Source organism: Cygnus atratus, chromosome 14, assembly GCF_013377495.2.
Source record: "Cygnus atratus isolate AKBS03 ecotype Queensland, Australia chromosome 14, CAtr_DNAZoo_HiC_assembly, whole genome shotgun sequence".
Taxonomy (NCBI): domain Eukaryota; kingdom Metazoa; phylum Chordata; class Aves; order Anseriformes; family Anatidae; genus Cygnus; species Cygnus atratus.
The window spans coordinates 10,816,521-10,833,839 of record NC_066375.1 but is presented as its reverse complement, the minus strand read 5'-3'; the positions used below and the strand labels follow the sequence as shown (position 1 = coordinate 10,833,839).

The window sequence follows — 17,319 nt, the reverse complement described above, 5'->3', positions numbered from 1 at the left end:
CCTCCTCGGAAGGTGCAGCTGCGCAGCAAAGCCTGGAACACACATCTTGCAGCTTGTGCAGTATTTCAAGAGAGAAAAAATAATCTTTTATCACTGTGCTGTTTAATTTGAGAGCCTAGCGTAGGGTTTGGGGTCCAGCTGTGTGCCTGGGGCCCTGGGCACTGCTGTGTGAAGGAAGCTGCTCGGTGTTGGGTGTGATGGAGCAGGCGCTGCAGGGCTGTGACCATGCTGCAAGTGCCAGGGCAGCATGGAGGAAGCCCCGGTAGCCTGGCTGGATGAAGCGGGAGGGATCCTCTCATTAGTTTCAAAATGTCCCATTCTTATATGGAAGGCAAATTTTCCTCTAAACCTGGAGATGGCCAAGAACTCCAGAATTCCTTTCCTGGAGTTTGGAAACCTTCTGCATTTAAAAAGAATCCCAAATAGTAATAATAATAAAAAAATCCAACCTATTCGTTTGATTTCCTATTGTGACTAAACCTGCTGGGTGATAGCCTGCAGCAAGTTGCTGGGAGAGCAGTGGGGCCACAAGTGCAGTTACAGGGTTCAGGTGGCAGGTAAGCATCGAGCCCGCCGCTCCACACAGGAGTGCTTCCTGTGGGGCTGCTCAGAAGCCAGAACTGGATCTGGGACACACTCTGTATCCGGGAGCTGCTCTCTGCAGGCTGATGGTGCCCTTCTGTGGGGTTTCTGATCCTTCACAGTGGTCCTGCCTCACTGAGGCTGAGGGGATGGGTCCTGGAGCATCCTTGTCCCCAAGCTTCACCTGGGAAGCCAAGTGTTGGTGCCCTCTCCCAATCTCTCTGTCCTGGCTGTGGGCACAGTGGCCAGTGCTCAGTCCTGCTGTCTTGTTGCCATCTTGGGTAAAGGAAAATCTAATCCCTTGCTTGACCAGATTGATGATTCTCTTACAAATAATCAGAATAATTGAGCACTGCACTTCCCATGCTGTGAGCGAAATGGGGATCGTGGTCAGATGCAAACAGGGACACAACCTACAAGAGATTGAGCAGACCCCTGGGGCATTTGAGGCCTTTCCCTCTTCTGAGCTTCTGGCAATGACTGTGTTTGAAGGTCCCTGGAGTTCAGAGACTTCCTGAAGACGGCACTGGACAAGAACCCGGAGACCCGGCCCAGCGCAGCCCAGCTGCTGGAGGTAGGGACCAGCACCGGCCCCGGGGTGGGTCTGCACTGGTACCTGTGTCTTCGTGGGTCCCTGTGTTTGTACATCCTCATTCTTTCCTCCTCCTTCTACTTTTTTCTTTAACTCAAAAAAAAAAAAAAAAGAAAAAATAGAAAGTGTTCATGGTCCTAGACTGGCTGAAGATAAATCTGCTCATTCTCAGAAAGTCCATAGTACTTAGCCACTAAAATGCTCCAGATGGAGCAGTGATGTTTTTCCCGTTGGAGCAAATTGCAGAGCTCCTATTGATGCCAGCTGGAGTAGATATGGCTCCCATTTCCTAAAAATGTCCATGTGGCAGTCAGCTTGCTTTATAACTGATTATACCAAATTTAAATCCAACCCTTTTCCTCCTGTCCCCTTCCAAAATAACAACGAAACCCTACAAGGTGCTTTTTTTTGCACTAATTGCAAATGCTCTGTCTGCATCACGGGCACGTTTGCTGCATCCTGCAAATCCCATCCAACTTGCAGCTCAGCTCGGCGTGTGCTGGGGGCTCTGTCCCCACATGCAGAGGGTGCTGTGTGGAGGTGGGCGGGAGAGGAGCAGCTCCACTTGTCACTGGTGGGTGCATGTTTACCCAGCTCAACAGGAGGAAGCGCACGATGCGCTCTGGAAACCACAGGGACTCCCCAGCCTCTTGACAAAGCTCAGCACAAATATGCCACTGTTTGCTGAGTGATCTGCGCCCAATTTCAATTAAATCTTCCCCCACCCTGTGTCTACGTGCAGGCTTCCCGCTGCCCTGCTCTGCCCCAGTGATGTCCCCTGGGCTCGGACCTGCATCGGGGTTCAGCCTGCCCACAGCAGGGGAGGGCATTGCCTCTGCAGCAAGAGCCCCTTGTTTAAATGCAGCTGGTGCTTTTAGGGGGGAGATGTTAAAGCAGCTTTGCAGAGCATTGTGCTTTGAACGTTTGCAGAGCTAGCACTTAACCTCGGCATCATTTCCTCACTTGTACAAAGCTGTAAATCCATTTAGGGGGTTAAGCCTCATGATGCTGGCGAGAACCACGTCCTTAGGTCTTTGCAGTTGTTTAAAAGCAAGGAGTGATCCTTGCCATCCCTCTGTTTTTGTGTGATTCACATAGGTGTTTTGTGCTTGGCTTTTCAGCATCCCTTCGTGAGCAAGGTGACCAGCAACCGAGCCCTGCGCGAGCTGGTGGCCGAGGCGAAGGCCGAGGTGATGGAGGAGATCGAGGACAGTCGGGATGAAGCAGAGGATGACGACTCATCAGAGTCCGCCTCGGTGAGCACTGCCCTGCCAGCCCCGCACCAGGCTTTGCACAGAGTGGGGCAGCAGCGGGGGGATAAGCCCCCAGCCTGGCTCCCAAAGGCTGCTTCATGGCTACGTCCCCCAGACACCCATGGGAGAAGGCTGCTGCTTTGTTGGGGCCCCTCTGGTGGATGGGAAAGCAGTTTCTTGGCCAGGGAGCAGCTGTGTTTCGGTGGCTGTCAAGGGCACAGGGAAACAATGGCGCTGGCGGGCAGCCCGGCTGCCCACTAGCGGGAGGGGTGTGCACAGAGCTGCTGCTGTGGGCAAGGCTGGGTTACGTGCGAAGGATGGAGAGCCTGGGTTTTCACCGAGCTGCCTTTCTCCTCCACCCCTTCTGCCAGGCAGTGCTGTCTGCACGGGGCTTGGGGTGGCTGCTGAGTGCGCTGAGCACCCCTGGCTCCAGTTTGTGTCCCACCGCTGCAGCGTGGGTGGGAGGGTGGCAGGTTGCTGGTTTCTTGAGATAGGTCGTCCTTGAAAAGGGAAGCGACAAATCCTGAGTTAAAACAGGGTCTAAAGTTGATCTGGTGGGCCAGGAGCAAAAGGGCAGTGCATGGGCAGGACTCTGAACATGCTGGCATGGGGGAGCTTGGAGGCGATGGAGCCCAGGCTTCCTAACCCTAGGGGTGGTTAGGAAATGCCACCCCCCTTCCCAGTCAAAGAAACAATGACTGGATCTAAATAAAACTAAAAGATGTTTCTATGCAGAACAGGACCTGGTGCAGACAGGGTGGCATGTTGCACAGCAGTGTGGGCACCACCAGCCCCAGGAGGGAGCTGGGCAGTCCTGCCCTTGAGCTGGGCTCCCAGAAGGAGCACAGCATGTGGCTGCCCAGGCAGCTTTGCTGCAGATGTCCCGAACCCTCCGATCAGTGGCAAAAGTCAATGGTGAATCCATGGTGGTGCTAGCCAAGGGAAGAGGGGTCCAGTATGCAAACTCCTAGGCTGCCTCTTAAGCGCTTGCATTTCCCAGAGCTCCTCCACTGTTCTCTTTCCTTCCAGCCAGTGTCCGGAGCACTTTGGACTGGAGAAAGACATCAGTATCCCAGGTCAAATGTCCTAACAGGGAAGATTTCTTCCCAGTAACTCTTTAGCTGTGGGTGACTTTGCTCTGAAGCGCAGTGACTTACAGATGCTGCAGTTGTGTTAAAGGGGTGGTGCAAAACCCAATATCTTCCCTTCATTACCTTTTCAGCCACCTGGAAAGCACAAGAGGGACCCCTCTGAAGTGAGCCAGCTGAGCTTTGATGGGGAGAAGCCTCCAGACTCTTCCTCACCCAAGACAGCTAATGGCCCTGTGGGGACTGGCAAGGAGACAGCAAATGGACAGGGTGACAAAGCCTCAGATGAAGGACTAAGCAATGACAATGACAAACTGGTGAACAACCACTCCAAAAAAACCCTTGCCAGCTCTGCTCCTTCTGGCCCAGAGGATGGGAAAGCCACCTCGGGCAAACCAGACGTCATCTCTCAGCCCGGACAGCTGGGAAATTCAACGGAGGGGGACAAGAAGCCCAAGTCTGGCAGCAGGGAGCGGAGCAGCATCGCGGACCGGCCGGAGAGTAGCCACCTGGAGAACTTCACAGAGGAGAAACTCACCAACGGGAGCTTGGATTCCTCAGCTCCGTTCCCTGGCAGCCGGTCCAAAGGGGACTCAGATTCTGGCAGCACTTCGGCCTCAGAAAGCATGGACCTCACCATCTCCCTGTCTGCCGACCTGTCCCTCAACAGAGAGAGCGGTTCCATCTCCCTGAAGGTGAGACTGGTGGGCAGGGGGTGTAGAGAAGAAAGGGCAGCAAGCCCATGGTAAATGCTGGGTGTTCTTTTTCACCAAGTTCCTGACATTCAGATCCTTTCCTTGAGAGGCTGAGCACATGCATGCATCAGCCATAGTCCAGGAAAGTCCTTCCTGAGAAAGCAGAATGCTTTTCTTGAAGATTTTTACTCTAGGTATTTAGATTTTTACTCTTTGCAGGAGGAGAAAGTAAGTTGCCCCTAGTCTTCCATGTGTCTGGATTGGGAGCGTGTACAGTAGGAGAGCACAGAGGCTGGATGACAGCAGAGGGTCTAGGAACCTCACCTTTAACCCCTGAGCACGATGCTAAAGGTGCCCCAGGTGCACCGTGGTGCAGAGTGCTGTTCAGTGGGATAGCCTTGCAGAGATGGTCAGTGAAAGGCTTGTGGTAGTGCTGGGTTAAGCTGTGCCATGGGCATGTCTTGAAAGGGAGGAGAAGCTCTCAGTGGAGCTGTTGCATGTCCTTTGCTGTCCCAGGCCACTGAAATCTAATGAAAGTCCAGTGCTTTGAGGCTACTTGTAGGTCCTGGAGAAATCTGAAGGAGCTGTGCCACTTGCCTGACTTGTGCAGTCGTACACAGTATGAGCAAGCCCAAGTATGAAACCCAAAATGTCACTTCCTAAACTTTATATGTTGCCCATCATTCCCTGCTCTTTCCTAGAACATCTAAACCAAAGAGAAAGCTTATTTGGGCTGGTGGCTTTCTCGGTTTTTGCAACCTGCTGTACATCTGGCCTGGTTTGTGTCAGCAGCGATTTGCGTGAAGACCTCCCAGGCTTTTTGGCTTTTGCAAAGGCTTTCTGGAGGCTAGGAATGCTTGTGAGCCAGAGCCAGCAAGGTCAGCATGGCTTAGATGAAGAGGCAAAATAATTCGAATGATATTTGCTGAGCTTCAGGAGAAGAAATTTAGGCAACTTGAGGGGGCAGAGCATGTGTTGCAATTGCCTGCATGAGTGATAGCTTTCCAGCACAGAAACGTGCCCAAATACCATTCTTGGCAAAACTGACCTCCCCTCCTCTCTGCTGCTGTGAGCAGGAGAGCTGGCATCCCCTACAGAGCCCACACTCGCTGTGGATCTGCTAAGGAGGGAGGTGTGACACTCTTGCATAGCTGTTCACCTCTCCGGGCTGCCTTCCCTGTGCCACCCAGTCTCCTCGAGGCCAGCCACAGATGCATGTGGTGCCACACATGTAATTGCTCTCCCCAGTTGGTCCCCTAGAAGGGGAAATGGATTGTTTCAGTTTTTAAAGGGAGTAAATCTCCAAAGAGATGGTCGTGTTAGATGACAGTTTGATTTGACCCAGAGAGAGACGATGCTCACAACAGACTAAATCACATCTCCAAGCAAGGCTTCCAAGCAGAGCTGTTCTCCAGGCGTGATGCTGCTGGAGGGCCCTGGGTGCCCTGGTGGTGCCTCTGCTTTGCTCAATGAGCTGTTAGTGCATGGAGAGTACAGGCTGTGCTGCTCCCTCCTCACCTGGCAGCAGTTTCAGTGCTCTTCATTCCTCTTGAGTTTGTCTGTGGCTGAATTCCTCTTCCTCCCAGCTGCTGGGGACTGCCCCAGGCTGGGATGTTTTGTGATTTCCAGGGGCTGCTGTTTACAGTTGAAGGAAATAGCTGTGCTTATTTATTTACTTTGGGTGAAGGAGAGTTCTCTTGCTGCCTCCCCTGGCTTGTCCACACAGACTATCCCCAGGCTTAGCTTTGTGGATGTAGACTCCCCTGCTCTGCCCCTGCTAGTGCTTCTGGTGATGCTGGGTTATGTGCACAGGGTGCCAGGCAGGTTGCAGCCAGAGAAGGGACAACAAAGAGTTAAACCAAATTCTGTTTGTGAACATTAACTGTTACAATACTTTTATTACAGGCTAAACTGCAAAGTTAATATCACTATTTCGTTACCGGGTTCCTTTTCCAGTTGTTTATAATTTAGTCAAAAAGAAAACAAAAATTCCACCAGAAAGTATTCAGATCTTGTTTTAGAAACATTAAGGGTAGAAATCTACAGGTGAGTCTGGGAGGCTGCAGCTGGCAGAGAAAGCAGTCAGAAATGGGGTGCAGGTAGAAGGAGACAGATAGGGTTTTGAAAAGGTAAAGCAAACTTTCTCAGATAGAACTGTTTGTGGGAGGAGATCCTCATTTTGAGTATGTAGTTTGAATTTTTGCCCAGGTGGGTACTGCTTGGACCTGCTGAACGTTGGCATTTTCTCACCCCGGAAATGCCGAGTTTTAGCCAGCTGTTTTAATTCAGGTTCCAGGCAGTAAGAGTCGTAGTGACCTAAGCTGATCTCATACAAGCCTTTTTGCACCAATTTCTCTGTGTTGGTTTAACTGCTAATATACTGCTACATCATTATACAGTGGGCAAGTCGTGTGGCCTCAGTGTTTCTCTGGCTCCTTGTCCTGGCTTGGTTGGGGTAGAGTTAATTTTCTTTGTAGTAGCTCACAGGGTGCTAAGTTTTGGATTTGTAATGAAAATAGCACTGATAACATCCCCATGTTTTCAGTTGTTGCTGAGCAGTGCTTGGACCAAGCCAAGGACTTTTCAGCTTCTCATATCACCCTGCCAGGGAGAAGGAGCTAGGAGCTGGGAGGGGACAGAGCCAGGACAGCTGACCCAGGCTGGCCAAAGGGATATCCCATAACATATAGGATGCCATGCTCAGAGATAAGGCTGTGGGGAGTTAGCAGGGGGGCTGCCATTGTTCAGGGACTGGCTGGGCATCAGTCGGCTGGTGGTGAGCAATTGCATTGTGCATCGCTTGTTTTTTCCTTCAGTTATGGGGGTTCTGTTTTCTTTTTCTTTTTCTTTTTTTTCCTTTTCCTTTCTTATTTAACTGTCTTTATCTCAACGCACTCGTTTTCTAATTTCTGCCCTTTTGATTCTCTTCCCCGCTTCCAGCTGGGGGGGTGTGTGAACAAGCAGCTGTGTGGTGCTGGGCTGCTCACTGAGGTTAAGCCACAGCACTCCTCCATTTGCTGGAAGCTCTCTGGGGGCTTGCTTTGACCACTGCAGGCTCGTGGGAAACTCTTGTGCCGTGTTCTCTATCTGTAACGGCCATCAGCATAAGAATGAGAGGATCTGGGGGAGTCTTAGCCCATTCTACCCCTGCGCATTCTGTGTAGGACTGTGTGATTCAAGTCGTTTGTGCCCCTATTATTTTTGTCAAAGCAGCCAAGTCCCTGGTCACAGTCCTTCAGCCAGGCTGCGGATGCAGAGCGAGGCAGGCTTGCTCACTTTCCCCTACTCCAGTGGAAACAAGCCTGGACTGTGCTTTGGGGAGGTCGCCGTAAGGGGCTCGGAGCTGCTTGTGATTAGTGAGGTACTGTAATGAGGGCCAGAGGGACAGGAGTGCAGAGATGTTGGGCTGGGTTGGCTCCTCTCCCCATAGCTGTGTCTGCAGCCGCAGCCTGATGCAGAGGCCTTGGCTGCCCTGCACCTGTGGGTCAGATGGCCCAGGGGACTTAAAAGGAAACACTGCAAACATCACATTGTGTGGATTTCTATGAACTGCAGTTTTGCAGGGTGGAAATCACACCTCACTCCATCATGCAGCAAAGTCTGCATGATTTGAACAGTACCTCCAGATCTGCTGATGACATTTGCTTTGATGCAGTTTCCTTGCTTGCATTTGCTCTTTATCAACAACAACACCAAAATTGCTCTGAGACCTCCAGCTGTATGCCCCGAGCAGCAAGCTGGGGAGCTGCTTCATGGCCTCTTTCTTTCCTCCTTTGCTAAACTCAGGATTCCCGGATGCACAACAAGACGCTGAAACGCACCCGCAAGTTTGTGGTAGATGGAGTGGAGGTGAGTGTCACCACCTCGAAGATCATCAGCGAGGATGAGAAGAAGGATGAAGAGATGAGATTTCTCAGGCAAGTTGGCCACCAGTGTGGAAGGGAGGGCAGGGCAACACACTGGGCAGTGTTTTCTTCTCCACAAGCAAATCCAGGAGCGACCTAAAGTCCTCATGTTTCCTGCCTTGGTCCAACTTGGACAGGACAAGTGTCTAGTGTGGACACCACTTCCTTTAGTCTTCTCTTAGTAGTATTTGTGCCAGGCAGGGGGCTCGCTGTACTGTCTCAGCTGAGCTCTATTCCCGTGAAGACAGCATCCCTGAAAAAAAATCCTCCTTTCTGATGGTGCCTGCTCCATTTGCAAGGAGGAAGAAGGGACAGAGAGGCTGGAGTTGGAAAGTATCAGGTCCCTGAGCATCTTTTGGGAAAAGTGGCTGTTCTACTGGGGCTACCTAGTGGGCATGGTGAACTCTCCTGGCATCTTGTTTTGCACTTAGGAGCCTTGCTTCTGAGTTTTTGGAACACACCAAGGCATCGATTTGAAAATGAAATTAGAAGAGAGCCCATCCTATTGAGCCAATTGATTTAGTGGGGCTTGAGTTTGTTTTGAGAGAAGAAATTGTTCCAAAGTGGTTTTCCCAATAGGGCCCCCAGAGAGTTGCACTGCAGTGTGTAGCACTAATGCACAGCAGCAGTGGGGATCCTGCGCAGGGAAACTGCTGCTGCTTTTCCTTTTGAGTGGTACGTTGCTGGCTTCCAGCTTGGTTGGGGCACAAGCTCAGGAAACAGGCTCAAACACAACCTCCTGACCGAGCAGAGGCTCCCTTTCACCAGCTATGAAGCTGGGGGACTCAGTGGGAGGAGTGACACAAGACCTTGGGAGATAGGTCACAATTTGGGAAAACTGCCCTTTCTGCCCCTCTGGGTGTGAGCACAATTGGATACGGAGCGTGGGAGCAAGGCCAGGGCAACGCCAGCTTGGCCTGAGCTGTGTTTTGAAGACCAGTGTGCACTAATCTTTATGGCAGAAGGGATATTTTGGATCCTGACTGGAGGGAATTGCCTTGCAGCATCACTTTAGGAGCTTTGTCAAGGCTTGTTGGAGAAGGCTTGAATGCTAACAGGCCTTACCTGTGAAAACTGACAGCATGCCAACAGTTAATGTAATTAGCACCCTGCTTCCTTGCAGTGGGCTGGTGTTGCAGAGCCCAAGAGCACGTCCCTCAGTTGGCATTTACCTCCTGTCTATGCTCAAAGCAACTGTCTGAGTGCTAAGGGATGCCCGTGCACTTTTCCCTCACTCCTGCAGTGCTCTTGTTATTGATTCTGCCATCTCCGCTCAGGCACGCAGCTCTGACCTCGTCTGACCTTATTTCTCTCTCCCCTTCCCTTTTATAACTCTCTACAGGCGCCAAGAGCTGCGGGAGCTGCGTCTCCTTCAGAAGGAGGAGCACCGAAACCAGGCCCAGCTCAACAGCAAGCACCAGCTGCAGCTGGAGCAGATGCTCAGGCGCTTTGAGCAAGAAATGACGGTACGTAAGCAGGGGAAGCTGCTGGCTGCCAGCTGGTTTTATTTCTCTGCAGATGCCCCGCAAGCCCCATCACAGGGCAGTGCTGTCTGGGTTGTGGCAATCACAGAATCACAGAATCGTCTAGGTTGGAAGAGACCTCCAAGATCACCCAGTCCAACCTATGACCTAACACTAACAAGTCCTCCACTAAACCATATCACTAAGCTCTACATCTAAACATCTCTTAAAGACCTCCAGGGATGGTGACTCAACCGCTTCCCTGGGAAGCCCATTCCAATGCCTAACAACCCTTTCAGTAAAGAAGTTCTCCCTAATATCCAACCTAAACCTCCCCTGGCACAACTTTAGCCCGTTCCCCCTTGTCCTGTCACCAGGCACGTGGGAGAATAGACCAACCCCTACCTCGCTACAGCCTCCTTTAAGGTACCTGTAGAGAGCGATAAGGTCGCCCCTGAGCCTCCTCTTCTCTAGGCTGAACAAGCCCAGCTCCCTCAGCCGCTCCTCGTAAGACTTGTTCTCCAGACCCCTCACCAGCCTCGTCGCCCGTCTCTGGACTCTCTCGAGCACCTCGACGTCCTTCTTGTAGCAAGGGGCCCAAAAATCCTGGGGCGTCTTCTTGGGGTGGAGCAAAACAGCTGAGAAGCCCCTTTGGGATCTGAGGGACAGGATGCATTTGCGGGGGACAGAGCCTTGTGTGGGTGTTAAGTGCTCAGGGAGCACTGATTGCCATTGCAGGGTGTAGCAGGAAAAAAGTTGTTCAGGACTTTCCCTCTTCAGTGATCTTTTCTTGTATGTCCCTTCCTACCTACTGTGAGAAGCAGTACTGTTGTGTTTAACAGAAAAAACCCTTCAAATAAGAAAGTGATGTGGTTAGAGTGCAAGAGCAGAAAAACTGGCAAGTCTTTGAGTATAAACTGAATAAAGATAAACTGGGTTGGCTTATTTAGTTCCTCCATGGGCAGCTTACATTGAAGTAGAATGATTTTATAGGTAAATCCTTTTAAAGCTTTCATAAGCCATCTTCTAAATACCCCTTTATTAATTCACCTAGCTTGTGCGTCTGATAACCCCATCCTGCAGCAGGCTGGGAGGCATCATTCATTCATGTGCTCTGTTATATTTCTGAAGTCTTGACGTGCCATGTCTGTAAATTTCCATCTTGGCCAGTCACTTCTCATTTGTGAGAAATTATTCACCATGCAGTGTGATGTGCAAAAGCTCCACATGTGCTTCTTTTACCATTTACCTGTGGCAGTTCGCAATCCAGTCCTACTGATAGCAGTGCTCTCTGTCCCTGCTGCTCGCAGAGATACCAGGCACAAGTGCACCGTCGGAACACAGTACCGTCAAATGTGAAAATCCTTGTCTGCAGAGAAAGAAGTGTTATGCTTGAGCTCCACTGCCTGCTAATATTTGCTCAGGGCTGTGGGTCCCAGTGGGATGTTACAGAACAGGACTTAAGCAATTGTTGAAATGCATCGGCACTAGAAAAAATTCAGAAATGCTTCGTGCTCAGACTAGAGCTGGCTTGTACTTCATGGGTCGTTCTTCGGAAATTTCTTTCCTCTGTATTCAGTAAAAAGACTCGATTCATGCTAGGACAACCACCCCACTTAAAAAAAAATAATACAATTTTGTAAGAAAACAAAGCTCAGAGGAGACTGAGGTTGACCTCTCTTTCCTTCCCATACAGGCAAAGAAGAAGTTCTACGACACTGAACTGGAGAACCTTGAGCGGCAGCAGAAGCAGCAGATTGAGAAGATGGAACAGGATCACTCACTGCGCCGGCGGGAGGAGGCCAAGCGCATTCGCTTAGAGCAGGAACGGGACCATGTGAAATTTATGGAGCAGCTGAAGCAGATGAAGAAGGAGGTAAGTGGGGTAGGATGGAGGAATCGTGGTCTCCTGCATCTGTTTCTTTCAGGAAAGCATCAGCCTTTCTCCATAGCAGATCTTGAGGAGGAAGCAGTTGGCATTTTAGCAGGAAGCTCTTGCTTTTCTTTGGTATATTTGTTTTTTTCCTGAGGTTCTGCTGTTTAGCAACATTAGGTTGGGTTTTTCTTGGCCTAAATTACCTGCTGATAAATCTCCTCTCCCTCTCCGAAGGTCAAGAATGAGGTTGAAAAGATGCCACGGCAACAGCGCAAGGAGAACATGAAGGTGAAGATGGATGACTTTGCCCAAAAAAAGCAAATCATGGTAAGGCAGAGAGAATATTGCCACAACTCAGAGACTGGATAGGGCAGAGCAGACTGAAGCACCCTTCTCCCTTGAAGGACTGGTAGTCTGTAAATTACCACCAGATGCTTTTCAGGTTCCAGTAGGAGGAGGGCTCATGGTGCTATTGCTGTTTCCTTCCAGGAACAGGAGTTTTTGGCCAAGCAGAAGGAAGACCTGGAGCTAGCCATGAAGAATATAACTGCCCAGAACAAAAAAGAGATCTGCGACAAGGAGCGCGAGTGCCTCAACAAAAAGCAGCAGCTCATGAGAGGTGGGTCGCAAAGGCTGAAGAGGAAGAAAGCAAATGCTGTGACGATGGGCTTATCCACTGCTGGCTCTTCCCACGCAACAGATGCTGCGGCAGAGTTGCAAGCTGGCAGGATAGGATTTAGAAAAAACAGCCCTGCCAGATCCTGTCTAAATGTTTAACAATAATAATACTTAGCATCTTAATCTTCAGAGTGCTTTACAAATATGAACCAATTAGGCTTCGTAATTACGAGAATGATTCTCTGATATGGTTTGCAACCAGTTTCTCTTGGAAAACAGGTGGTGAACAGTCACACCCCACATCTGCTGTGCTGCTCCCGTGTGTAGGGACCACTCGTGCTTGGGATGCTGCGTGTGACCGAGCTGGGAGGCTTGGGTGGGTTTTCTCCTGACTCTTCTCCCTTCCTCAGACCGGGAGGCGTGCATCTGGGATCTTGAAGAGCATCAGCAACAGGAGAAACACCAGCTTGTCAAGCAGCAGCTAAAGGACCAGTATTTCCTCCAGAGGCACGAGTTGCTCCGCAAGCACGAGAAGGTGAGGAGTTAGCTCCTTCCCATGCTGGTGCCAGGTGCTGCTCGGCTGGGTGCAAGGGTGTCCCTAAAAACATCCCTTTTAGGATTTAAATGAGGGTGGAGAATGGGCTAAGTGTTGAGGGACTTGGTCAAAGTTAGTCCAAAGGGACCAGAATAACACTGGGGTCAGCATACTTGCTTGGGATGTATATTCTGTGCTGCCTGCATTTAACATCCAAGAAGCAGCTGTGAATTTGGGGGGCTTTTCTGGAAACTTCTCACTGTCCGGTATGAGGTTTGGTGGATTCCCACAGCACTGAGTGAAGGTTGGCACACCTGATGTGTGTCTCCTGCTCTGATGCCTTGTCCTGTGCCTTTGCAGGAAAGGGAGCAAATGCAGCGATACAACCAGCGCATGGTAGAGCAACTGAAGGTTCGGCAACAGCAGGAAAAGGCCCGGCTGCCCAAAATCCAGCGGAGCGAAGGGAAAACGCGCATGGCCATGTACAAGAAGAGCCTTCACATCCATTCCAGTGGGAGCGCATCCGAGCAGCGGGAGAAGATAAAACAGGTCAGGCCGTGCAAAGGACACCAGGGCTGAGGCTTGGCTTGGGGGTACAGTTACTTCTCTGAGGAAGGGAAGTTGGAAAGAAGCCACCATTCCCAAATTTCTAACCCACTGCAGGGAGACAGAGGTCTTTGCTTTTGTGAGTAGCACTGGGGAGCATCATCAGGGCTTTTCTTTTCCTTCTTATGTAGTAGTACAAGTTGACTGGTCTCTTAACTGGCTTCAAGGAAGCGATTCTTACACACGCTTCTGCTTTCTTCTCTTCCAGTTTGCTCAGCAGGAAGAGAAGAGGCAAAAGGCAGAGCGGCTGCACCAGCAGCAGAAGCATGAGACGCAGATGAAGGACATGCTAGCCCAGTGCGAGAGCAACACGAACGAGCTCCAGCAGCTACAGGTACCTGTGCCTCCTGGTCTGGCCTCTCAGGGGTGCAGAAAAGTCCTGGCCATTGTCAGAAGTGGCTGCAGAGAACTAGAACTGGCATCCTCAGCTCTGCCTCAGAGGCTTTTGTGGCCGTGTCTTGACATGCCCTGGAGCTCAGAGCTCTGAATGCCTCTGGTTGATTGATGCACAGCCGGCCGGAGCACAGGACTTAGAGTCCCAGCTCCTTAATGAGTGTTTTGTTTTGTGGTCTGCATTTAGAATGAAAAGTGTCACCTCTTGATTGAACACGAAACCCAGAAGCTTAAGTCCCTGGACGAGAACCACAACCAGCACATGAAGGAGTGGCGGGACAAGCTGAGGCCGCGGAAGAAGGTATGGCCTCCCCCGTGGTGTCCTGCTTGGAACAAAGTCCATAAATCGAGTACAATGCCAAACACCTCTTGTTGCATGTGTTCCCTTCTGCTTCAGGCCCTGGAGGATGAGCTGAACCAGAAGAAGCGTGAGCAGGAGATGTTCTTCAAGCTGAGCGAGGAGGCAGATGAACAGACCCCCGCATCCCCAACCAAACATGCCAAGTTCATCCCGTTCAGCTCCACAGAGAGCTCCTAACCCCCAGGTGGCAGCTGGCAGGCCCCCAGCTGGTACTTGCCGTGTCCTCCTGGGCTGCAGGGGGGCCTCTTGGACTTGGAAGACCCTCTTGGCAGCCTCTGCTCACGACAGCAGCCGCCTGTCCCCTCACTCTGTCTGGGAGAAACGTGGCCTCTGTCCTTCACGTGGGGTGCTGGCGGGAAGGTTTGGCTTTTCCAGAGGCTGGCCCGCTCAGTGAGGAGGCTGGGAGGGCTGTTTCTGTGGTTGTACTGGCACCGTTAGCTGAACGCATCGCCTTGGACGTGAGCCTGGTGCTCACTAGGCCCGTCAGCTCAGGCTGGAGCAGTAACAGCCCCGAGCAGGAGGAGCGGGCAAGCCCTCACGCACCCAGCCCACGGCCAGCAGCCTCTCCTCACGGCTGCTCCTTCTCCTCCTGGTCCTCTGTAAATGGCTGGCCTGGGGCAAAGCAGCTTTGGTGGTGTCTTATGCTAACCTTGGCCTTGCGGCCCCCCACACTCGCCTTATTTGTATCTACTGTGGCTTTCTTGTGCTCGAGGGAGACAGCGATTTGGTTTTTTTTTCCTTTTAGCAGGGAGGGTTGGGTTCCTTTTTTCCTCGTGCTCCTAGTACAGACTGTGCAGGCTTTTGTCTCTTACAGAAGAGTACGTGCTTGTGCGGACGGGGAGGTTTGGAATGGCGTCCAGTCCTGCGGTGACACCACGAGGTGTTGGTCACAGCCATGTGCCTTTAGTCAGTGAAGGGCAGAAGGGTGTCATTGCCACAGCCCTCACGGTCACGCAGGTGCTTGAGATATTTTTTTAAGTGCCTTGTATGTGGGCAGGTAGGTCAGCCACTCTGCAGTCAGGGTTACAGGATGGAATAAAGGATTCTTGAAGCAAGGGAAGGGGAGATGCAGACAGGTCTCGGTGGCTCGTTACCTTCAGCATTGCTTTCTCCACTGATGTTTCATCTTCTCATGAAGTGCCAGTTTCCTGGATGACTCTCCGGGCTTTCAACTTACAGTCAGGCTGCAGTGACAGAGCAGCGGCAGGTCCAACCCTCCATCCTCTCTGCTCCCTGGCGATGTGTCTCGGCTGGGCTGCTGTTCTTTCCCCACCTGCACCATGCACTGCTTGGCCAAGCTCCTGGGCAGGTCCCAGAGCATGGACCTGGGTAAGGGGACAGAGACGTCACTGGGCAGCACCCTCCTTATGCAATGGCAGTGACCAAAGGGTATGTGGTAGCACTTAAGTTTTTCTCTCTTTAATCTCCAGACAATTGTTAAATGCCTGCTTCCCTAGCAAAATGAAATGTCCCTTTAAAAAAAAAAAAAATATATATATATATATATATTTTAAAATCTCACATGTAGGTTCAGAGTCATATTGGCATTTCAAGAAAAGGTGGTATGTGACGTGCTACACTTCTAGGTGCCTAGCTGAAGGAGTCAGTCCCCAGGTCTCTAGCACCTCTTTATCTGAGGAGTGCATTCACCACCATTTAGAGTTCATAATACATATTAATAAGCTTCCTGCAAACTAGCAAGACTACATCCATTTGGGCCATTCCAAGTTTCTTCTGAATCCACACCATTATTATCTTTATTAACAAACGTAGCCTAGACAGAGTTCTAAGGGCTGGGCCCCTTTGCCAGCAGACTGCTTAGTGGCTTTTCAGGAACTGGCCTGTCCTAGGGAGACTGTCTGTCCCGTCTCCAAAAACACTGACTGTGCCTTTCAGATATAATGACAGCACCAGTTGGGAGCTAACATAAAAACGAATGAATGCAGGGGTGATCCTGAACCAGGACAATGTGCTGGTTTCAGCCTTTTAGCTCCAATAGAAATGTGTGATAGCAGCCCCTGAGGTTTTGTTCCCTGTCCTGTTGGGGTCAGCTGGAGCTGTTCCATGAAATGGTTGTTGTTGCAGAAATCAGTACCCAGGGCCTGGCCTTTCATGTGTTGTGCGTGACTAGTGGAAGGATGTCTTGCAGCATACTGTACCTGCAGCATAATGTACCTGGTCTCATTGAAGGGGGTTGTAGCTTCTGACTGCCTTCTTGCACCAGCCCAGGAGCATCAGTTCTCTCTGTTGTGCAGCCATGAGAATGTATGGAGGATATTTCTGGGGGCTTTTAAAGGGCTGATGTAAGTACTCACAAGGTGAATCGGTTGTCCCCTCCTCCAGTCCACCTTACTTGCAGCCTCAAGCTAGCAACATAGTTTTGCTTTTGCTAACAGAGGGTGGGAATGGTTTTGTCCCCTGCCCTTTGCCTGTTCTCAGCTCCTTCTCCAGGTGTGTTGAGGCTCTAACACCAAACCCTTCTCCTAGAAGGGGGCAGGGGAGCACGTCTTATGATTGTCATGTTTACAGGGTGCTTATTTTTCCCCCTTGAAAAAGAGGATGTCTTGATGTTTCCTGTTCAGAAGTAACCATGAATAAATCCAACTTATTTTTGAGGGGAGGTGGGGTGCCATTTTTAAAAATGTGGCTTTGAATAAAAGTTTGTTTTTTTTTTTAATATTTTGTAAAATGTCTTTAGTGGGGTGACCACTGATGTATAGAGCCTTCTAATAAAGTAACAAACTGAGAAACCCAGGCATGTGTCTGCTTTCCCGCATGATTGCTGGCTGTGGCCTCAAATCAGCACAGTTTTGCTTTTACGGTCTGGGTTTTGCTGACTTACGGAAAGCTCCAGAGCCAGTTCTGGCATGTGAACCATGCCAGGCTGAAATTCCAGTTCATTAAAATGCAGCTAGTTGTTTCAGAAACACTTCTGCTGTGTGCTGCAGCTCACTGACGGTAACATCTTTGCTCCGAAACTGGAACTGTGGCAGACCCGAGTCAGTCAGCAGTTCCCTCGGTGCCTTCCTTGTGTTAGAACAGTGCTTGGGTGCCTCTGCTTGGCGAAGAGGGAGTATTGCATCCAGCTGTCTGAAGAGTGCAAATTGTTTATGCATGACTTTTTTTTTTTTTTTTTTTGATGAGGTAGTCTGGCTTTAGCAGAAGATACCAGACAAATGCCTCAGTTCCCATACTTTGTTGGGACAAGGATGTCCTAGGGCTGCCTCACTGTCTCCTCCCCACTATGTCCTGCTGCTCTTGCTGAGGTTTTGCTTGGATCTAGGGCCATGTCATGAGACCAAGATGCAAACCTCGTCTTCCCCTGTCAGTGCAGGGGGGACACCTCTCCTTA

At 50.7% G+C, this 17,319-nt stretch overlaps 1 protein-coding gene across 1 annotated transcript in view; it reads left to right on the top strand.

The window, feature by feature from the left end:
- Positions 1–16,723, top strand: part of STK10 (serine/threonine kinase 10) — a 48,522-nt gene extending 31,799 nt beyond the window's left edge. Inside the window, exons 7-19 of the mRNA XM_035559825.1 lie at positions 1,075–1,156; positions 2,296–2,430; positions 3,650–4,210; positions 7,997–8,127; positions 9,458–9,581; positions 11,275–11,454; positions 11,689–11,781; positions 11,944–12,073; positions 12,483–12,607; positions 12,968–13,156; positions 13,422–13,547; positions 13,794–13,907; positions 14,004–16,723. Of these exons, the coding sequence (XP_035415718.1) occupies positions 1,075–1,156; positions 2,296–2,430; positions 3,650–4,210; positions 7,997–8,127; positions 9,458–9,581; positions 11,275–11,454; positions 11,689–11,781; positions 11,944–12,073; positions 12,483–12,607; positions 12,968–13,156; positions 13,422–13,547; positions 13,794–13,907; positions 14,004–14,144 (2,131 nt within the window). The 3' untranslated portion in view covers positions 14,145–16,723. The remainder of the gene's footprint in view (positions 1–1,074; positions 1,157–2,295; positions 2,431–3,649; positions 4,211–7,996; positions 8,128–9,457; positions 9,582–11,274; positions 11,455–11,688; positions 11,782–11,943; positions 12,074–12,482; positions 12,608–12,967; positions 13,157–13,421; positions 13,548–13,793; positions 13,908–14,003) is intronic.
- Positions 16,724–17,319: the final 596 nt, after the last annotated feature.